Source organism: Pempheris klunzingeri, chromosome 21 (genome assembly GCF_042242105.1).
Source record: "Pempheris klunzingeri isolate RE-2024b chromosome 21, fPemKlu1.hap1, whole genome shotgun sequence".
NCBI classification, from domain to species: domain Eukaryota; kingdom Metazoa; phylum Chordata; class Actinopteri; order Acropomatiformes; family Pempheridae; genus Pempheris; species Pempheris klunzingeri.
In genome coordinates, this window is record NC_092032.1 from 5,299,533 (window position 1) to 5,317,563 (window position 18,031).

At 42.6% G+C, this 18,031-nt stretch overlaps 1 protein-coding gene across 1 annotated transcript in view; it reads right to left on the minus strand.

Annotated features, from left to right (window-relative positions):
- Window positions 1-18,031, minus strand: part of LOC139220860 (partitioning defective 3 homolog) — a 309,168-nt gene that overhangs the window by 203,202 nt on the left and 87,935 nt on the right. Inside the window, exon 3 of the mRNA XM_070852717.1 lies at window positions 7,093-7,267. Coding sequence (XP_070708818.1) covers window positions 7,093-7,267 — 175 coding nt within the window. The remainder of the gene's footprint in view (window positions 1-7,092; window positions 7,268-18,031) is intronic.

The window sequence follows — 18,031 nt, forward strand, 5'->3', positions numbered from 1 at the left end:
ACAGTGGAACTACTGATGTGTAATGAAGTCCATGTTTAAAAAAAAATATTTAAAAAAAATAAAAAGATGCACTTCAGCAAAACTGGTTCCAATAAACAGTTGTAATAAAATGCTGACTGAAACTGCAAGCAAATTTCTCTTGGTGGTCGTCCTTACTCAGATGGAGGGGGGCCAAAAAAGCAAGCAGAGGAATGAAAAGGGGAGAGAAATATGATAATGTAGATAATTTATACATAATGATTCTAAGCTTCCTCTTCCTGTTGAAACTCTTGAAGAGCGACTTTGGTGGGGCTACAGTTAATTACAATCTTCATTAACTCAGCATTTGAGGCAGGGAAACAGACTGGGACTTACTCAGTTTGTTCATTGATAGCACATGGGACAACTACTAAAAGACTCAAGCTCTGATTTGATTCATCAAAGCATTTTTAGACTGTAAAGACTATTTGTAACTTGGCAACAGAAGTGAAGAAAAATTATTCTTTCTCTGACAAAAAAACTAGACGAGGAAATGGTCAGGTGACTCGTACAACACTACACTAAAACACTTCCTGTGTCTGGGAGGAGGAGGTCTCCTTCCCAGGAACAGGATTTATCTCAACACTCCATAAATACGCTATCATTTACATAGTAGGTAAACAAACTGTACATTAAAAGTTCTCAGAGAAATCATAAGTAGATGCCATATGTCAAATACCAACAGGAGAACACATAATTCTGCTAAATGTCACTCTGCTTAATGTCTTCAGATGACAGTGCAAACAAACTCTGGTTCTCTTCCCATGCTCCCTGCCACTGGGTTATGGCCAGCCACCATTTCAAACTATTTCTGCATGTCAGAAAGCATAAATGATATTGTTTCTCAATCAAGACCTCACTGCTCCCCTGTTGCTTTAAGTGTGACACAAGTGGCCCTGCAGAACTGATCTCAGCCAAGCCCAGGAAGTAATAAAGCAGTGAACAGACTCTCTCTCTCTCTCTCTCTCTCTCACACACACACACAACTCTATACAATTCAGCTGCCTCGCTATTGCTTTATTAGGATCCTGGCAGAAGTAATAATAGGAATAGTACTGGTAGCACATTCCCAGCAGTGCTGAGTGGAGACTTTTACCACTCCAAGCACTTCACACTTCATTACCAAAACACCGTCTTTACCGTTTAACAGTGCCGGCCACTGCAATAATTAGTTGCCCTGGATGATATTATGACAGTGTGCGTGTTTTTATGACTAATACTCCCAGTCATTGGGAACCAACACCCACTCCTTAGCAGTTTAAAAAGCTACCGTGGGCACCCCCCCCCCACTCTCCCCTCTACAAGCATAAGTGTGATTAAGAGTTGACATAACTAATATCCTTCCCAGTAACTCAGGTAGAGGAAGGCAATTCATACTCTCATGAGGGCCAGTGGGTTTAAAAGTGCTTTCAGCGTGTTAATGATGAGCTTGCTATCTCAACATTTTCACTGCTGAGTGTGTACTCAACTCAGAGGCTACTTTGTGAGGAGCAATGCACAGCCGGAGTGGTTGTGCACTGTTGTTGAAAAAAGGTTGAGTAGATCTATGAAGAGTCACCGTGACATTAAAATGTCCATCCTCTCTACTATATCCCTACACTGGCAGAACGTTGTGATTCCTTGCTACTGGAACAGTAGTGCTCTGTTTACATAGCCATGAACAACAGATGTGCACCAGTCAAGGCCAAACACGTAACTGATGATTTTATTTTTGTCATTGAATCAAACATAACTCTTCCGTTTTTGTTCCATATTTGCTGAGATGATGGTGTCATGGCACTGCAGGGGGGGGAGACTATGCCATCACCTCCTCCTGAAGCCAAATATAAAATAGAGAAAGAAAAAGAAACAAAGAGAAAATTTAAGCTTACCAGTTGAGAAATCGTGGCCTGTTTCTTGGCAATTCCATCGCCTGCTATGATAAAACTCAGAGAGCTCTGCCGTTTTGTTTTTGTAAAAGCCAGCTTTACAGTGGTAGATGGTGGGGAAGGGTATCAGTACATTGCTGCTAATTGTGTTGCTATATACTGTAAAACCTTGTAGCCCATTAGCTAACAACACATGGACTCAGAGTTGGGTTACCAACTAGCCTCCAAGGGCTGCAAAAAGACTAACCTAAGTTACTGCCATTTTATTTTATTTAATTTCGTAACTGTGTCTTGACGAGGTTGCCTCCCAAAACTGCAGTCACCATATTTCATTTTTAAACCTATATTATCTTTGTTTATGGTATGCATACGTAACATATGCATGTTCCCTAATACATTTGTGTTAAAGAGACTGATGGACAGAAAACCTTGCTGTCGTTAGCTGTATTTTAACATGGAAGAACTGGTTGGTTTGTGTTGCCATATTCTGTGTGTACTTATTGAGAACTTGGAAGTAACAGGGTACATAAACAGATGCACAGAAAATGACAAGAGGGAAGGTCAATGTTCAATACAAAATTTAGGCTATGCCTTGTTAATGACGGGTCTGTTTAAGGATACCAACAAGTATAGCAGGGATCGTAGGCATTATGACAAACATAACATGAACATCACCAAACATCACCTGCTCGCCGCTAAAGTGAGAGACTGAGGAGGTAGTTCTGGACCAGAGAGAGTTAGAGAGAGGGCAGATAAGAATGATAAGTATCAGTGCCTGCTATCAGACCTAGCTGCATGTGGCTCCAAACCTAAAACTGGTAGTTTATCTATAATTGGCAATCGCTGCCTTTGGAAGTCACCCAAACCCACTGGGCTCACGATGGGGTGGCAGTCTACTTTTTAAATTATATATCTGAGATGGAGATCTCAAAAAGAAAATTCTAAAAATGCTGAAAGAATACTTAATACACTTTCTCAGAACAAGTACCCGGGAGAGCTAATTGAGCATCCTTGTGTTTTTAAAAGATTTGGGGAGACATTTTACAATCATGCAAACCTACAGGAAGTGACTTTTATATGGCCTTGGCTGGCATCAGGGAGTCTCCTTAGTGGCAGATCACTGAGCCAAATTGATTAAATGAAGGTTCTCCTCTTTGAAGGTGTCCACCCCCAAACAGGCAATTTCTGTAATGGTCTCCCAGCAACCGTGTCAACACAGAGCTTCAAGGACCAAGGGAGCGTAGACTCAGGGACCATAGGACCAGGTCATCAATTCGTCATCACATCGGTCCTCTTTAGGAACAGAAGGGCCAGAAAGCCAGTTTGTCTTGGCTGGGGTTGAAATTTGTAAAAGTGTTCACAGTGTAAACGGCAACATGACAAGTTATCTGCAGATATTTTAGTTTGATTTGTACATTGGCAGGGGTCAATCATGGAAGTATCATTGCAATCACTGCAATCTTCTTTTAGTGCTTTAAAGCCACTCCACATCAATGTCAGTGTGGTTTTACCCCCTGTCAATAGCGCTTGAGGTTCTCCCATTTCCTGATTGTGTATCCAGAGAAACGGCCATTGAACCTGTAAACATATGAATAAAACCTCTTGCAGTGAAGGAACAATCATACAAAAATAGTATATCTATGAAATTCAAGATAGATGAAAATGCCCAATACTGTCAGACGTTTAAATACTATAGCTTTGGAAACTCCAGCCTCCCCAACACCTTTCCAACGTCAGATTAGTAGGGGCTGTTTAATGTTGATTCAAAACTCACATCCAATTCATACCTGGCAAGAAAAAGGCCAGGGTTTGAACTTCACTCTCTTTCTCTCTGTTTTCATCCCTGACCCATTATTTCTGTCACTTTTCATGTGACAACTACATGCAACACTATGAAAGCACAAACTAGCTCTGTTCAAGATTAATCGGACATCTAAGTACTGTCCGGTGACTCAAACTCTGAACACTGGCCGCATCTTTGTGATCTCTGCACTCGTGGTTTGGAAACTCGTGATGGAGTGTTAATTACGCATAAATATCAGAGGGTCGTCCCATTTGTTCCTGTTTGTCCACAGGTAGAACTAGCAGGGAGGACATATCATTACTAGTGGACACTGTCACCTGTCACAGCTGCCTTGTTCATTTATTTTCCTCCCTAAGGAGGCTGCCAAATTGTTGCATCATTCTGTCACCCAGGAGCCTATGTCCATACTCAAAAAACTGTTTAAACACACAAAAATGTTGACAAATGGCAACCTGATTCCCAGTAATATAAAGTCAACTCTGGGTCAAATAAAAGGAACCCTGTAAAACTCCATGAGTAACACAGAACAGAACATTCAATTACAGAGCTCCAAGCACATTAAGATCCAGGGTCAATTTAAAGTTTTCTCTTACTTCTGATAGATTTGAATTTTGTGGTGAGTAGAGGCAGAGTCAGCTCTGGCGTCCATATAATTACAGGAAAATTACATTCATTATTGTAATTTACATCTCATCTCCAATCCAATTATTAGCAGTTTGACCTGCACGGCACATGTTAGCATGGAAATCTAAAATTGGTTCCCAAGACGGAGGCAGCGGAGGACAGAAAGCATGCAAGAAGGAGAGTTTGGGACTTTGGGAGTTGCAGGAGGGGAAAAACACAATCAATATGGCTATAAAAAAAATGATGATTGTAAATAGCAATAATTCTCTGCTTCAGAGCACAGCTGCCGAGGATGCCGCTGTAACACTTTTATGTCTGATATGTAATACTGCTGCTGTTAATTTGCTCATCTGCATCTCTGGAGGGACTGTCGCTCGTCTGTCTTGTGTTGCCAGTCCGTCTGTCTGTATGTCTGTCTGTCAGGCTGTCACTGCGTGTCTATAAATTCGTATTCATTACACACGCATGCAACTTTTGACGTACTTCTGGAGTAATGGAGAAATAGGAGCTTATAAGTGGGGAAGAGTCCGTGAGCATTATACACGGTCTCCAAGGCACAGACATATCCTGTAAACACAGCAGTCTCATTTGTATCTTGTCGGTAATGCCACATTAGGGTATACTACCACAAAACAATACATATCATTGGCCTTACCTGCCTGACTGTCATAGGGCCAGCCCCCAGCTCTCTTTCCTACCAATCTTGTTCACTGTCATTATCTAAAATTGCTATAGATATGTCCATCATCATGAAAGACGTAGTGTGCAGGAAGCCATCTGTTCTTCTGTTTTGCCACTATCGTGTCATTAAATTTCTTGAATGGAAAATGTGCAATTTAAAGGGCATGCAAGGGACAGGATTAGAAGTGTCAGATCATACTATGAGCTTAAGCTCAAACAATCCTTCAACTTTTCATTCATTATTTAATTAATGAATTGCTTAATTCATATCCTTTATGCTCCTGGACCTGCGGAGATCAGAGACCAGGATCAGCTACACAAGAAGAGAGTGGAGCAATTTCTCAAATTATTCCTACACAATAGCCCTACCATATGAACTCTTCCGCCGTATGAAGCCATAATGAAAGCTGTGGAGGGCAGCAGAAGGGTATCACTTCCTTTATGCCTTTACTAAGTGTACTCGCCAAACTATACCATGAATAAGCAAAGCCCAGCAGCTCAAAAACGTGCGATTTTCAACATGTTGACAACGAACAAAAGTAGTGTTAACGTGTTGTCAGCGCGTTATCGACATGTTGTCACTTTAATGTGTTCATAATGTGTAAATAACGTGGTGTCGACATGTTGTCAATGCGTCATCAGGGGGTGGAAAATCAACACATTTTAAAGGCGACATATTGTGCAAAATGCACTTAATGTCTTTTCAACATAAATAAAATAACAATAAATAAATCAAATCTAGTTTGATCAGGGATGGTCGTTAAAGAGACATCCTTCCATCACATATGAACAGCTCCTCAGTGCTGCAGTCTACCCATTCCTTTGTCTGTGTGAGCGGAAAAAAAGACACCAACATATCTCTCAGAAACCTAGTCAATACTGCAAACGTGGTTTTGTTTGAAGCAAGATGGCAGCAGGTCAGCTAGCATCAAACAAACCTGCTTCTCACACTGTGCTACTGGCTTGCTTTCACAGTGCCATTGCTCTGGAACAATTTCCATAAATCTACAAAGTCTAGCAGGTAGGTGGAGGGAAGTTCAGAATGCCTTTATGTTTGGGAGGGGAGTAACGTCTACTGTTCATTCATGTGCATGTGTGTGAGTCCATGCCTCTACGTGAGCTCCGGTTTGAATGTCTTAGATATCCTTTGAAGTTTAAGACAGCTCTACATCAGCTCACTGGTTCCACTTCATGGGGTGTGAATGTGTAGACACCTGAAGAAACGCCTGAGTCACTGACTTGTGCGTGCCATTTTCTGGTGGTGTGTGCTGTCCATCTTGCTCTGGCATGTGTGATCGTCCTCGTGCATGACTGAGTGGCCAGCTATGTCTCAGTTCCAATCCGTTGTCTCAGTCTCTATCTGTCTAAGTCAGGACACTGCCATTCCCTGGACACACTGCACAGTCGTGACAGGCACACAGTACTCCTGAAGATTGTCAAGCAAAACAGATGCTGCTACAGAGTGGAAGAAGTTTACTTTCTCGCATTGTGTTGGTTCAGTCAGGTTCCCAAAGTCTAATTACGAGCTACAAGTTGGTCTTCATACCATTTAAATGGTTGAATATGTACATCAGTCCAGATTGTGGGTTGCCTTCAGTTCCTTTGGTTATGCTCGGCTTTCCATTGTTGTCTTTTAGCTTTTAGTTGTCAGCTTTCATGTCCTTGACTTTTAAAGCATTGTATTTTGAATTCCTGCTGGTAGCTTAGTTTACCTGCTCATTCTTTGAAAAAAAAAAAAAAAAAAGCTTTTACAGGCCTTAAGTGTTGATGTCATGCTGATGCAGATTTCTCCCTTTTTGTCACCAGAACACTGTTTTTTCCACATTATACTGTAGAAAATACATTGAATTTAATTTATGTAAGGTTCTTTGATAATGAAGTAAGTCATATAAGCTCAATTTAAGTTTTATATATTTTTGTATATTTGTATATTTTAGCAGTACATGAAAAGCTACGGTATTAAAAAGAGTGTTTATAGGTGTTTAATTTTATTCTGTGTATCATTAACGTTAGATTCATACACTGATGATAGCATTGTTTTAAGGTCACAGTAGCATTAGCGGTGATGTCATTTCACAATATTGCCATCAGACTCACTGGATCGCAGAGCGGACGGAGTGACCTCAATCTCACTGTTGGCCTGGTAGGGCTGGAAAGCCGATGCTGAACTCACATCACTGGCAAAGGGCTCAGGGCTCTGTGTACCTGTGGAGCTGGCACTGGTACCGTCACCTCCATTGTGAGGATCCTGCTCTTCATATACAGCTACCAGCTGGAGACAGGGGGGAAAACACATTTGAATGTTAGTGTATGTTTTGGAGTATAAAGAGAGTAAGAAACCATACATGCAAGTATGTGTATGTCATTTCACATTCAAGCGATCTCCTATCTCTCTCTCTCTCTCTCTCTCTCTCTCTCTCTCTCTCTCTCTCTCTCTCTCCCCAGTTTAATCTTGCAACATCTGCAATCATGTAGCCCGGGGTGTTCGGGGTTACCAGGTTTGGCTCCCACAGCGAGCAGCTGCTCTATTCTGACAAAGGTGATACAATGCCACGTTTCCCAGGCCAGATAGGGAGAACTCCCCACAGCATCCTGTAATTATCAGTCTCTAACACACGCTGCTCGTCGCTACGGCCAACTCGCCGCTCAACAAGAGAGAGACAGCAGCCTGGATTATGGTGTGAGAGAAACTGTAGACTCTGCTTCCTTTTTCACCGTGATGAAGAAAATTAGATCAGCCAGTGCTGATTGACTACATGCGAGTCAAGGCTTATTCTTAGGCTTCTGGACACACACACAAACACACAGAGTAAGTGAGTGAGAGAGAGGGAGACAGAGAGAGAGAGACAGAGAGAGAGAGAGAGAGAGAAATGAAAGCACACAACCTGTAGTGGTGGAGTCGAGGTAGCAGTGCCAAATGGTTTTCATTCCCAGCACAACCTGTTACTAAACCTTTCACAAGAAGATTAACCTCTTATTCCACCCGGACACGGCAATCGTACAGGAGCAGCCTGGTGCACGCCACGCTATACAGAACAATAGTATGTATATTACAGGCTTGAGATGAGTTCCTTTTCATGTCTTTGTGCTACCAGCAAATCTATGTAATGGAGGGCCGCGGATGTGGGGAGAGCAACCAACAAAGAAAGCATTAGTCGCCATTGGGAGCAAACAGCTTTCTTGTATACAGCATCTTATTTGTGTGAAGGTAAAAATAGCACAAGTGTTTTTCCAAGTATTTGCTGTTTTTCATCACGCCAATGAAAGGAAATCTGCATATAAACAAGTTTAGAAGCCTCTACTTTTCCTTCTGATTTAATTCATATGCAGAGGATGATGCTTAAGTGTGTATGTGTTTGTGTATCTGCGTCTGAATTGAATTCTCGGAGTACGCCGATGCTGTTTATGGTTGCCGTAATTTACTGTGACATCTCTCACGCTGGTTTTGCACAATTAAAGCAGACTAAAAAAAAATGTCTTTCCCTAAGATGTTTCCTTGCATCCTGGTGTCATCTCCGAGACGTACTCTTGCCACCGAAGGCATTACCCATATCACTCTAATCACATTCCATTCCGATCTTGAAATTACATTCCTCAGGTTGTAAGGGTTTATCGCTAATTTTCTCAGTGCACCAGAGAGGCAATCAAAGACGATCTGGTCATACAAAGAAACAAGGCAGCCTGAGGAGGTAAACAGCCAAAGGTTTGCTTACTGGTAAATGTGTAAATTAATGTGTTAAGGCAAGACGAGATACTGATTTGTGTTATCTGAAATGAGTATGAATACTGATAAATGTATGTCTTTGATGAAAGTTGGGTAATCTGCCTTATTTTCATATCTTATATGTTGACATCTTCCCAAAATGTTATTTTAGGACGAGGAGATTTTTATGTGTTTGGAGGCTAAAATGCTGTTTTAGTTGAACTTTTTGGTCGTGATGAGGATGAAAGCAACAGCTACGTGAAGATGCACGGGCTGCTGTGAACACAGGCTAGAGTGAAGGGTTGTCCCCAGAGGTATTTACACAACTCGAGTGCATGTGCGAGCCAATGAGTCATTAGTGACAAAGTAATCAGGCCTCCCATTCATATGTTACTGGGAGTATTTAGCAACCCGACAAGTCCTCTGCCTGCCAGCTGGCCATTTAGAGAAGTAGTGAATACTGTTGTTGGTGTCACGGCAAAGCGTAATTCATTTTTAAATACATTCCAAATCCCTTTAATTAGGTCCACTTCGCTGTGTCTTGCATCCTTTCACCAGGCACTCCAGAGCACTCTGTGGGTATCTAACATGTACAGCTAAACTCATCTACACACCCTCCATTTCATAATCAAATGGGCCTGCGTTTATTCTGCATTCAATATTTATGAGCTCTTGAAAGTGTTTATTCGTCCCCTAAACCCAAAGAGACATGAAAAGTTCCCACTATTAAGAAAGCTGAGTCCTCATTTCCAGACAGAGGACACACTTTTGGTTTGCTTTTCTTGTTCTGTCCACCTGAGGATTTCATGACGTGTAGGTTCAATTCATCTCCAGTAAAAGTTTTCAACAAAATGATATGGTACATTTCAATGCTTCTGAGCCTCTGAAAACAAGTTCAGAACTCATCAGAATGATATGGCCAGCAGGCATGGATTCCAAGTGTGCTCATCTAACAGGTCCAGAGACCCCAGCACTGCTTGTGACAAGGTGTTATTCTCCCCAAAATACCACAAACAGGGATGGAAGAAAAAGCTCCAAAAGATTCCCCGTTTGACTCGCACACTTATTAATCCACATCTGTTATTTTTGTAGGAGGTATATGCTGACAGATTTTGAGTGCCCCACGAAGCCTCCCGCTTTCCTTTGCTTTCTCCGAGCTCTTTCCTTCGTCATCCTGTCCTCTGCCTTTGCTGTGGAGAAGGGGGCACTCTTGGCCAGAGGGAAAACTGACGCAATTCTTGCTATTGATGGGGCAAAGCCCAAGCTGCAGCACAGTAAAAGCCATCACACAAACGCTTTCCCTCCATCTGGGAATTGGTCACAGCCACTTTACAACTGAGACGATTTCACGTTTCAATTTTTTTTATTCTCACTCTCTCCCCCTGTGGCTGCTGTGCAGCAGACATTGAGTTGTATTCAGAAGTTTTTCAAAGGAGGAAGAAGTTTTTTTATTGATGCACAAACGAGAATGGCATGGCTAATTGTCAAGTGGCTTAACAGCTAAGGCTGAGGATTTAGAGAAGAGGGAGGGAGGCAGTGAAAGGGAATTTTATAGAACCCCTGAATAACAAGATGCTATAACCTACAATAAAACACAGTTATATCAAAACCAAAGGTAGGGAAAGAGGAATGAGAGAAGGAGAGGAAAAGCACATGACAGGATGTGAGTTGAGGAAATGTTCCAGTTTCTGGTCTCAGGATAAACTCTGGAGTGATTTGAAAAACCTATTTAGCTCCTACCTGCTTCAGTTGAGAGAAGCGAGGAAAAGAGAAGAACTGACTGAGTCTTATTTCATGGGCCTCTTTCTCTCCAGCAGGGAGCTACAACATTGCTGCTGCCTTAAGCCCCTGGAGCAAGGCTGACACTCATCCACTCTCAGTTGGTTCCACTGACTGTCACAGCAGCTGCCAATCAACCGCTATCTACCTGGAAGCCTGAGGGCTGCTAAAGAGAGGCAACGGCGGAGGATGGAGAGAGATGATGATGGAAGGGGTGAAACTAGATGGAGGAGAGGAGTTGAAGCAAAAGGGAAAGAGAGGTAAAGTCAGACGAGGCCAGGCATTCTCTGCAGTCTAGGTACAGGCTGTATTTGGGATTCAGCATTTCCATATCTGTAAGAGAGAGAGAGCACGGAGACAGGGCACCGAAAAGCAGAATCTCAGGGATGTCTTTCATGTTGGCCTGCTTTGATCTCTTTCCGGCTTTTGGCAGCAAGGGTGGAGTAGAAGAAGAGACAGAGAGGAAGCAGCTGAGGAGGGGATGAGGAGCTGTTTTGACAACCTCTCTCCATTTCTTTTCTCTTTCCCCCACCCACCCCCCCTCCACCTCCAGAACCTCTGATCTGCCAGGAAGCCTGGGCATTAGGACTGGCACCCATACAAAACAGCTGTCCTGAAGCATTCGCCAAGTGATGCCCGAAGTTACAAGACAACAGAGGTTATTACTACTCAAGGGGGAGCACTCGCAGCGCCACCAAAGGCATGTAATACCTGCCCTACGCTGCTCCGATGCTAATCCATATCTGCCGCGACAGCTTTTTCAAAGCTGAGTGGAGGGGACGGCTGACATGAGTCAAGCACCGGGATACCTGTCCGTTCAATCCACACCTTCAATTAAAGAGAACATCCAAAGTCAGGGCAGGCTACATCCCGCTGTGAATATTTATTGCTTCACAAAAAGTCACCCCCTCGGAGGCAAGATTAATATTTATTCATTTGTCTGCCACCCTTCTTTTCCCGTCCAATCCAAAAGCTAACATTCAGTCAAGTACTTATAAGCAGTAATTATAACTTAAATAACAGGCAGATAAGCTGAATTTAATGAGCTGAGATTAGTCCCCCCGCCAGAATGTGCAGGGCCCGGCGGAAATGTCTGGTATTTGTTTTGATATAAAAGAAGGAAGGAATGACATTTTGGCCCGTGTAGTAATCTGTTATGAATGTAGTTGTGTGAAGCTATTCGGTGCTTGATGTAACTTTCAAATATACACTCAAAAACACAAACACACATGCATGCAGTCCAGGTTTCATCTCCGCTCGCTATCATTTATCATCATTTTATTGCAAGGGCACCAAGGGCGCATTGTTGTTACAGGTATGGTAGCAGCGGAAAGTGTGAAAGCCACTTACTCCACCAGAAACTCTGAGAACTCTCAACTTGTTGAGTAATAGCCATGAGCCACTATCCTTCATCTGCACACCACCCAAGCATCCATCCATCTAGTCAACCCCTTCGACACTCACCATTTATCAGTCATTGATCCTTTAAGCATCCATCAAAGGGTAAGACTTTTGATTGTCCATTGGTATGCAGGCAGATCAACTCAATACAGCCCTGATATGATACACTCTTCACTCTAGTGACAGCACATGGTCTTTTCATTTCCCCCAAAGAGAACGTGACCTTTACTTGTAACTTTTTCATGACCTTAGGCAACATCAAAAGAGAAACCCTCCTCCTCTTACTGCAGACTTAACACAGAGTTTTCAATATTTCATCCTTTGCCCACATCCATTATTTTTCACATACCGAGAGCTGAGCAAACCAACAAAGTGCTTAGTCCTGTATTTTTCCTGCTCATTAAGATCATCAAATATTCAGAGAATAGGTCTCGAGCACTCTGGCCTGCCATCACTAGCATTCCAAATAACCCTCAAATGGCACCCTGCAGTGCCGCAGAAACATATGCATATTTCAGGTGCTGTCACATGGGTTGATGCGAGGGAAGCGCGCACCAAAGGCTTACTAAGGCAGGACCTGAAATGATGACACACGCCGCAAAGCAAAGGTAATGCGTAAAGATGCTGCGACACATGGAATACATCCTCCCATTTATAACAGCGATGGTGTGCAAGGCCAGAGGAGGAATGTGATGGTGGGGGGGTCGGTAGGGATGGCAAGCAGGAAGGTGACAGACTTAAAGAAATATAATCCCCAAACAAGCAAATGCAACGCCTGAGATTGCTTAAAGCAGCTGTTCTTGTTGAAACATTAAGTCATCATTTCTTTCACTTTTTAAATCAAAGTGGCTCACAACTGCTGAAAGAAGGGAAAAAAAACAAGGTGGGAGGGGTGTTAAAGAAAGAATGGGCAATAGACAGTGAGAAAATATACAGAGCAAGCAAAGTTTAACCAGATTAGAGACTCATCCCTTTTAAATCCACTCGGCCAAGTTCTTGTCCCTGCCTTTGAAGTTTTCCTCATGAGTTGAAGGAAATGAATTCACACATATTAGGGCACCCTGTGCGAGCACTACCTACGCAGTGCTGACAGAGGGGAAAATTCCCTCTGTGCCCCCGTTACTCTGCCGTGTATATTAATACCTTATAACCCGTGGTCATATGTACAATTCAACCTTATTCAGCCCTGGGAAATAAATAACACTCTTTTGAAGGCACACAAAAGACCTTCACTGTCTGCAACTTAAGAGTGAAAGCCAGAGGGGGGAGAGGTGGGAGCAATGGACGGAAAAATGATGACATAGTCATGAGAGCAGTAAGGGTGAGGTGTCCACGAGAAAGCATGGCGAGCATCTCATGACCTCAATGAGCTTAATTACCATCAATCACCGGACATTAATGAAACACGTGAAAAATTGCCGAGCAAATCTTGTTCCATCAACACTTCTACTTTCTTTTTTTATGTAATCACATAATTTACCCTATTCTCTTCTTGGTATACAGAAATGCATTCATATTTTGAGTGTGTCTATTTTTAATTGACTGTAATAGTCTAATAATAATAATAATAATAATAATAATAATAATAATAGTAGCATTTGCTTTCCTTTTTTGTTTGAAGGACGTTGTACTTTTAAGTTGAATGCACAGGCTGTACCCAAAATACTTTGTGTATCTAGTCTTTTAGGTTAAGATACCCTCTATTGATTTTCATGCCAGGTTTTCAATTGTTGGGGGCACCTTGAAGTGTTGTACTCTCAAACTGGCCTTAAAGAAATCTAATCAATTAAATGAACCTACCTGTTTCCGCAGTCTTCATTCAACCCATCCCCACCACGCTGCACGCCTAATCTAATAATGCCATTCTTTCCCTGCCCTGATTCACATGCAAAACAACAACCAGACAGTCTGTCTAGGGCCCTCACGCCCAAACACACACACATAAAGTAGAGATGAGTGTGAGAGTGTACCCACCATACACACAAGAAAGTGCAGATGTACACAAAAGCACAAAAAGTCACAGTGTGTGTATTAGTATTCCTCTCCCAAAGCAATGGCATTAGAAAACCCTATATTCTAACAGTGCCTTTCAGAGGGAAGTGTCCTTCAATCTTTCATTGGTTATGCACAAAGCCAGGAGAGAGTAATTAAAAACTCCACATCCAGGGACCATGACACAGACAGAGAGAAAGAGAGAGAGAGAGAGAGAGAGAGAGAGAGAGGAAAAAAGTGAAAGCTTCAAACATTTCAGGCCTCCCTGGTGGGAAGAGATGGAGGGAATGAGGAGCAGAGAGTGGAGTGTATCAGACAGAGAGGGAGGCCTGTTTCCTTGACAAGGCCATATATCTTCTGTAGTCAAAACAGATGGAAATCAGGTATTTCGTGCCATTAACAAGGCCAAACCCGATCTTTAACCTGAACAGTTTGAGGATTAAGATTGTCATTTCATACATGCTAGCACTATTTGCTGTCTGTCTCGGGGTGTTTGTGAAAAGATGCTCTTTGAGTAACGGAGTACTGAGTTGTGTCTCCATTCTCATGTCAGATTCATTTACAGTCTCAATCAATTCACATAATATAGATCAAAACGCAGTTCCAATATGGCACAAGGGATGAAAATTGACTTTCTGTCTTTGAGGTGCATATATTGTTGCCAAATGTGGCTGTTGGTCTCCCTCCTGGGTGGCCTTTGCCCTGTCACCTGTGATGGCCCCGGGTGAGCTGCCTGATAGCCCGGGGCCATCCATGTGTGCACAGGCTCCTTTATGTACAAAAGAGAAGCACTTTGAATTTGTAAAATAGTTTTTTTTTTAAATACTGCAATGCGCTTGACAACTGAGAGCAACAGCTAACTTGAAATATATAAATGAGTTCATGTATTTTGTTGCTTTGAGCTGTGCCTTCGATGATGAAATTTAAGACAGACTTTAGCAGAAACAAGTAAGATGGCACTGGTTTTAATTTACATTTCAATATGTAGGATACATCTACAACGTGAGAACATGACCACACAATTAAAGAAGTAATAATGAAATCATCTTTGTTCAGAAAGACAGCAGGGGTGTAAATATACGCACAAGACTAAGACATTTGCTGTTATTTTTAATGAAAAGACAACAAATCAAATGGTTTGAATCAGAAAGTACCAGAAACTAGACCTGTTCCACTTCCTTTGTTAGAGTGGTACTTCATTTTACACATGAAGACCAGTTTGATTGTGAGTGCAACACAACTTGTGAAAAGTGGGACTCTTGAAGAGAGATCTCGTCAAAAAAAAAAAATTCCTGAAAAAAAATGTTGTTCATCTTAAGGAGATTACAGATTTAAAGCAAAAAGCCTGCCTTCCAAACTGCCCATAGTTTGAAAGATGTGGGCATTTACCAAGCACGACAGGGCTCGTAAAAAATGCTACTGAGCTGCATTGGGGGAAATGTAGGATCCAGTGTTTCCGGAGCTCGGCCAGTACTGAGGACTAAATGTCAGGATATCTGAGCCTCTGTCTCTCATGTCATTCTGTCACCGGCTTCATGTAAGTACAAACACTTAACTGCTGAAAATGACCTAATTAAAACTTCTACTGACCAAGAAGGACTCTGAAGTATGTAGGCTTTTGGTGTCACCACGTAATTAAAAACAGAAGAGCAACAAACCAGTCTAATTGTGTGAATATCTTGCTTTTCATGGAGCACAACAAGGGCAGCTGTACAATGTGCAAGTGGAGGCTACAACCAGTTTCTCTTCTGGGCAGTGAAATATAAGCAGACACATATTAACGGAAAAGGGTACTTGAACACCTGAGGGCTTTAATACACACACACATACATGAACACACACACACACACACACACACAGAGCCTGGTTACTATAGCCTTACCTGTCTTTTAGCTGAGCAGTTGCCAGTGTTGGGCCACTAAGCCGATCGGCTTGTCAGTCAGCCACTCGGGTGCTTCGCTAGACTGCTAATCAGCAAGTAAATGTGTCAGTCAACCAGCCAGTCAGAAAATGAGTAGGTCAAAAAATTCCAAGCTACTGGGCCATTCAGATACGCAGTCAACCAGGCAATCAGTTAGTCCCCCAGTCAGTCCATGTATTAGCTAATACGTCAGCCACTGGTTTAACACTGTTAGCCAAGCAGGCCAGCCAGTAAGCAGACCAGTGACCCAGCCATCCAGTCAGACAGCAAGTAGATGGCCAAATAAAGCTAAACACCCACTGTGGGCACTGAACTGAGCAGAGGCAGAGCCAACACCCACAGTACATGTGGGCACACACACAACTAGCCAGTGGGGACAGCACTGTCATTATCTGCCATCTGCAGGCCTGAGTGGCCTTAGCCTGGAGGTAGAAGAAGCAAAGACGAGGAAAGGGGAGCAGGGAGAAGATGCTTGTCCTTACGTGTGTGTGTGTGTAGGGGAGTAAACTGAATGCGGGAAAGTGACACATTCTGATTAACACACCGAAAAGCACGAGAAGACGGCAAAGAAATGGCTTTGTGTCCATAAGGGAACATGCAGGCTTGCTTTGTGAGAGAAAAGTGTACAACCAATATGTTAGACTAGAAGACAGCAATTACAGTCTGCTCCGAGAACAACCTGGCTGTGTGTCTGTGTGAGGCACATGTGTGGACAGATGTAGATGTTGAGTGGCAATGCTAAACACTTCTTTACACTCACCTTGAAGTGTTCATATGTGTTGTGTATTTACTAGATAGGCTTAATGTAATATGTGTCTGAAGCAATTTATACAAATGTTAAGTCATTGCTTGTGTATTTACTTGTGGATTGAGGAGAGAGGGGTTCTGACATGTGCAAAAACATCAAGTCATACACAAGACAGGATGATGCTGTCTGAAGTGTGTAACACCAGTGAGAAAACCCCCAGCGATGAAGCTTCAGACTGAATAAAGTGTTGAAAGATACCGAGTGTGGTTTTCAGCTGCTTCCTCCTCTCCTTGCTGTTTCTGTGGCTGCCATGGGCTGAGGCCAAGCGCAAAACTTCACAGAGCCCAGCGGCTCCATGGCACCACGGTTCTGGCTCTGAAGACGTGAGCGCATTATAGTGTGTCAGCTTCGTGTAGAAGCAGACTTGGATCCTGGGGTCTAGAAGAAGCTGCTTGGAGACATGCATGCAGCTTTTGAGAAGTGACAAGAGGATACTGGGAGCAAAGACATCTAGAAACAGACCAAACACTGGTTGCAGTCAGTTAAACTACCATAGCTGCAGTTACTGAGAGTATCTGTGAGTCAGAGGTAATCACCTCTTCTACTTATCACTTTGGATCTTTTCAAAGTCAGACACGAACTGCCAGCACTGGGTTTGTCAATACTAAACTAATACTGACAGCTTTCAGAAGTTACATCAACAATATCAGACAAAACATTGACAGCTAAGAATAAAATCAACTCAAATCTCTATATATCACTGTTTGCTATTAAAAAAAACAAAAAACTGTGCAAGCCACATTAACAGTACAGCCGTCTCACCAATGACTCACTGATGCTTCAGACAAACCCTTGAGCAAACATTCCAAAGAGTAAATGAGTTACATTTTTTTTAGCGCCTCACCACAAAGGTGAAACATTTCACCTAAATCTCTCTCCAATCTGTCTCTGAACACTTTCAGGACCAGAGGTCTGCCTCTCAGCTCAACCTCTCTGTTCCTTCCAGCTGGCGGTTTATGTCTTAGCAAGGCAGCTTGTGCCCTCTAGTGCACGTCACAGTCCAAGTACCCGGCAAGTAACTGTACTCTCTCCTGTTACCCTACTACTTCCATACACTCTAGCAACTGGACAAATAGAAAAAGGGGATGTGCGATGTGGTATCACTAGTAAGTAGATGTCAAGGTATGTTCAATTAAAATCAGGTTTTACACATACAGTCATTCAGCTTTTTCTTCAAGTGCAGCAGTTTTTTTTTTCCCACTTCTACAGGATGTTGTCTCAAGAGATATCACAGAAATCTCTCTAGGCAGGCAAGTGGTCTGTACTTCTCTGTATTTTTAGCTTCACCCAATGGGCCCACTTGCTAAAGAACTATATTCTCTGAGAGCAATTAAATGAAGGAGTGCTCTAGTACTCAATTGGCCATTTACTCAAACAAATGTATCTGTAGACTCCATGTGAGAGAAGGGACATGAGGACGCACTGCGCCCCA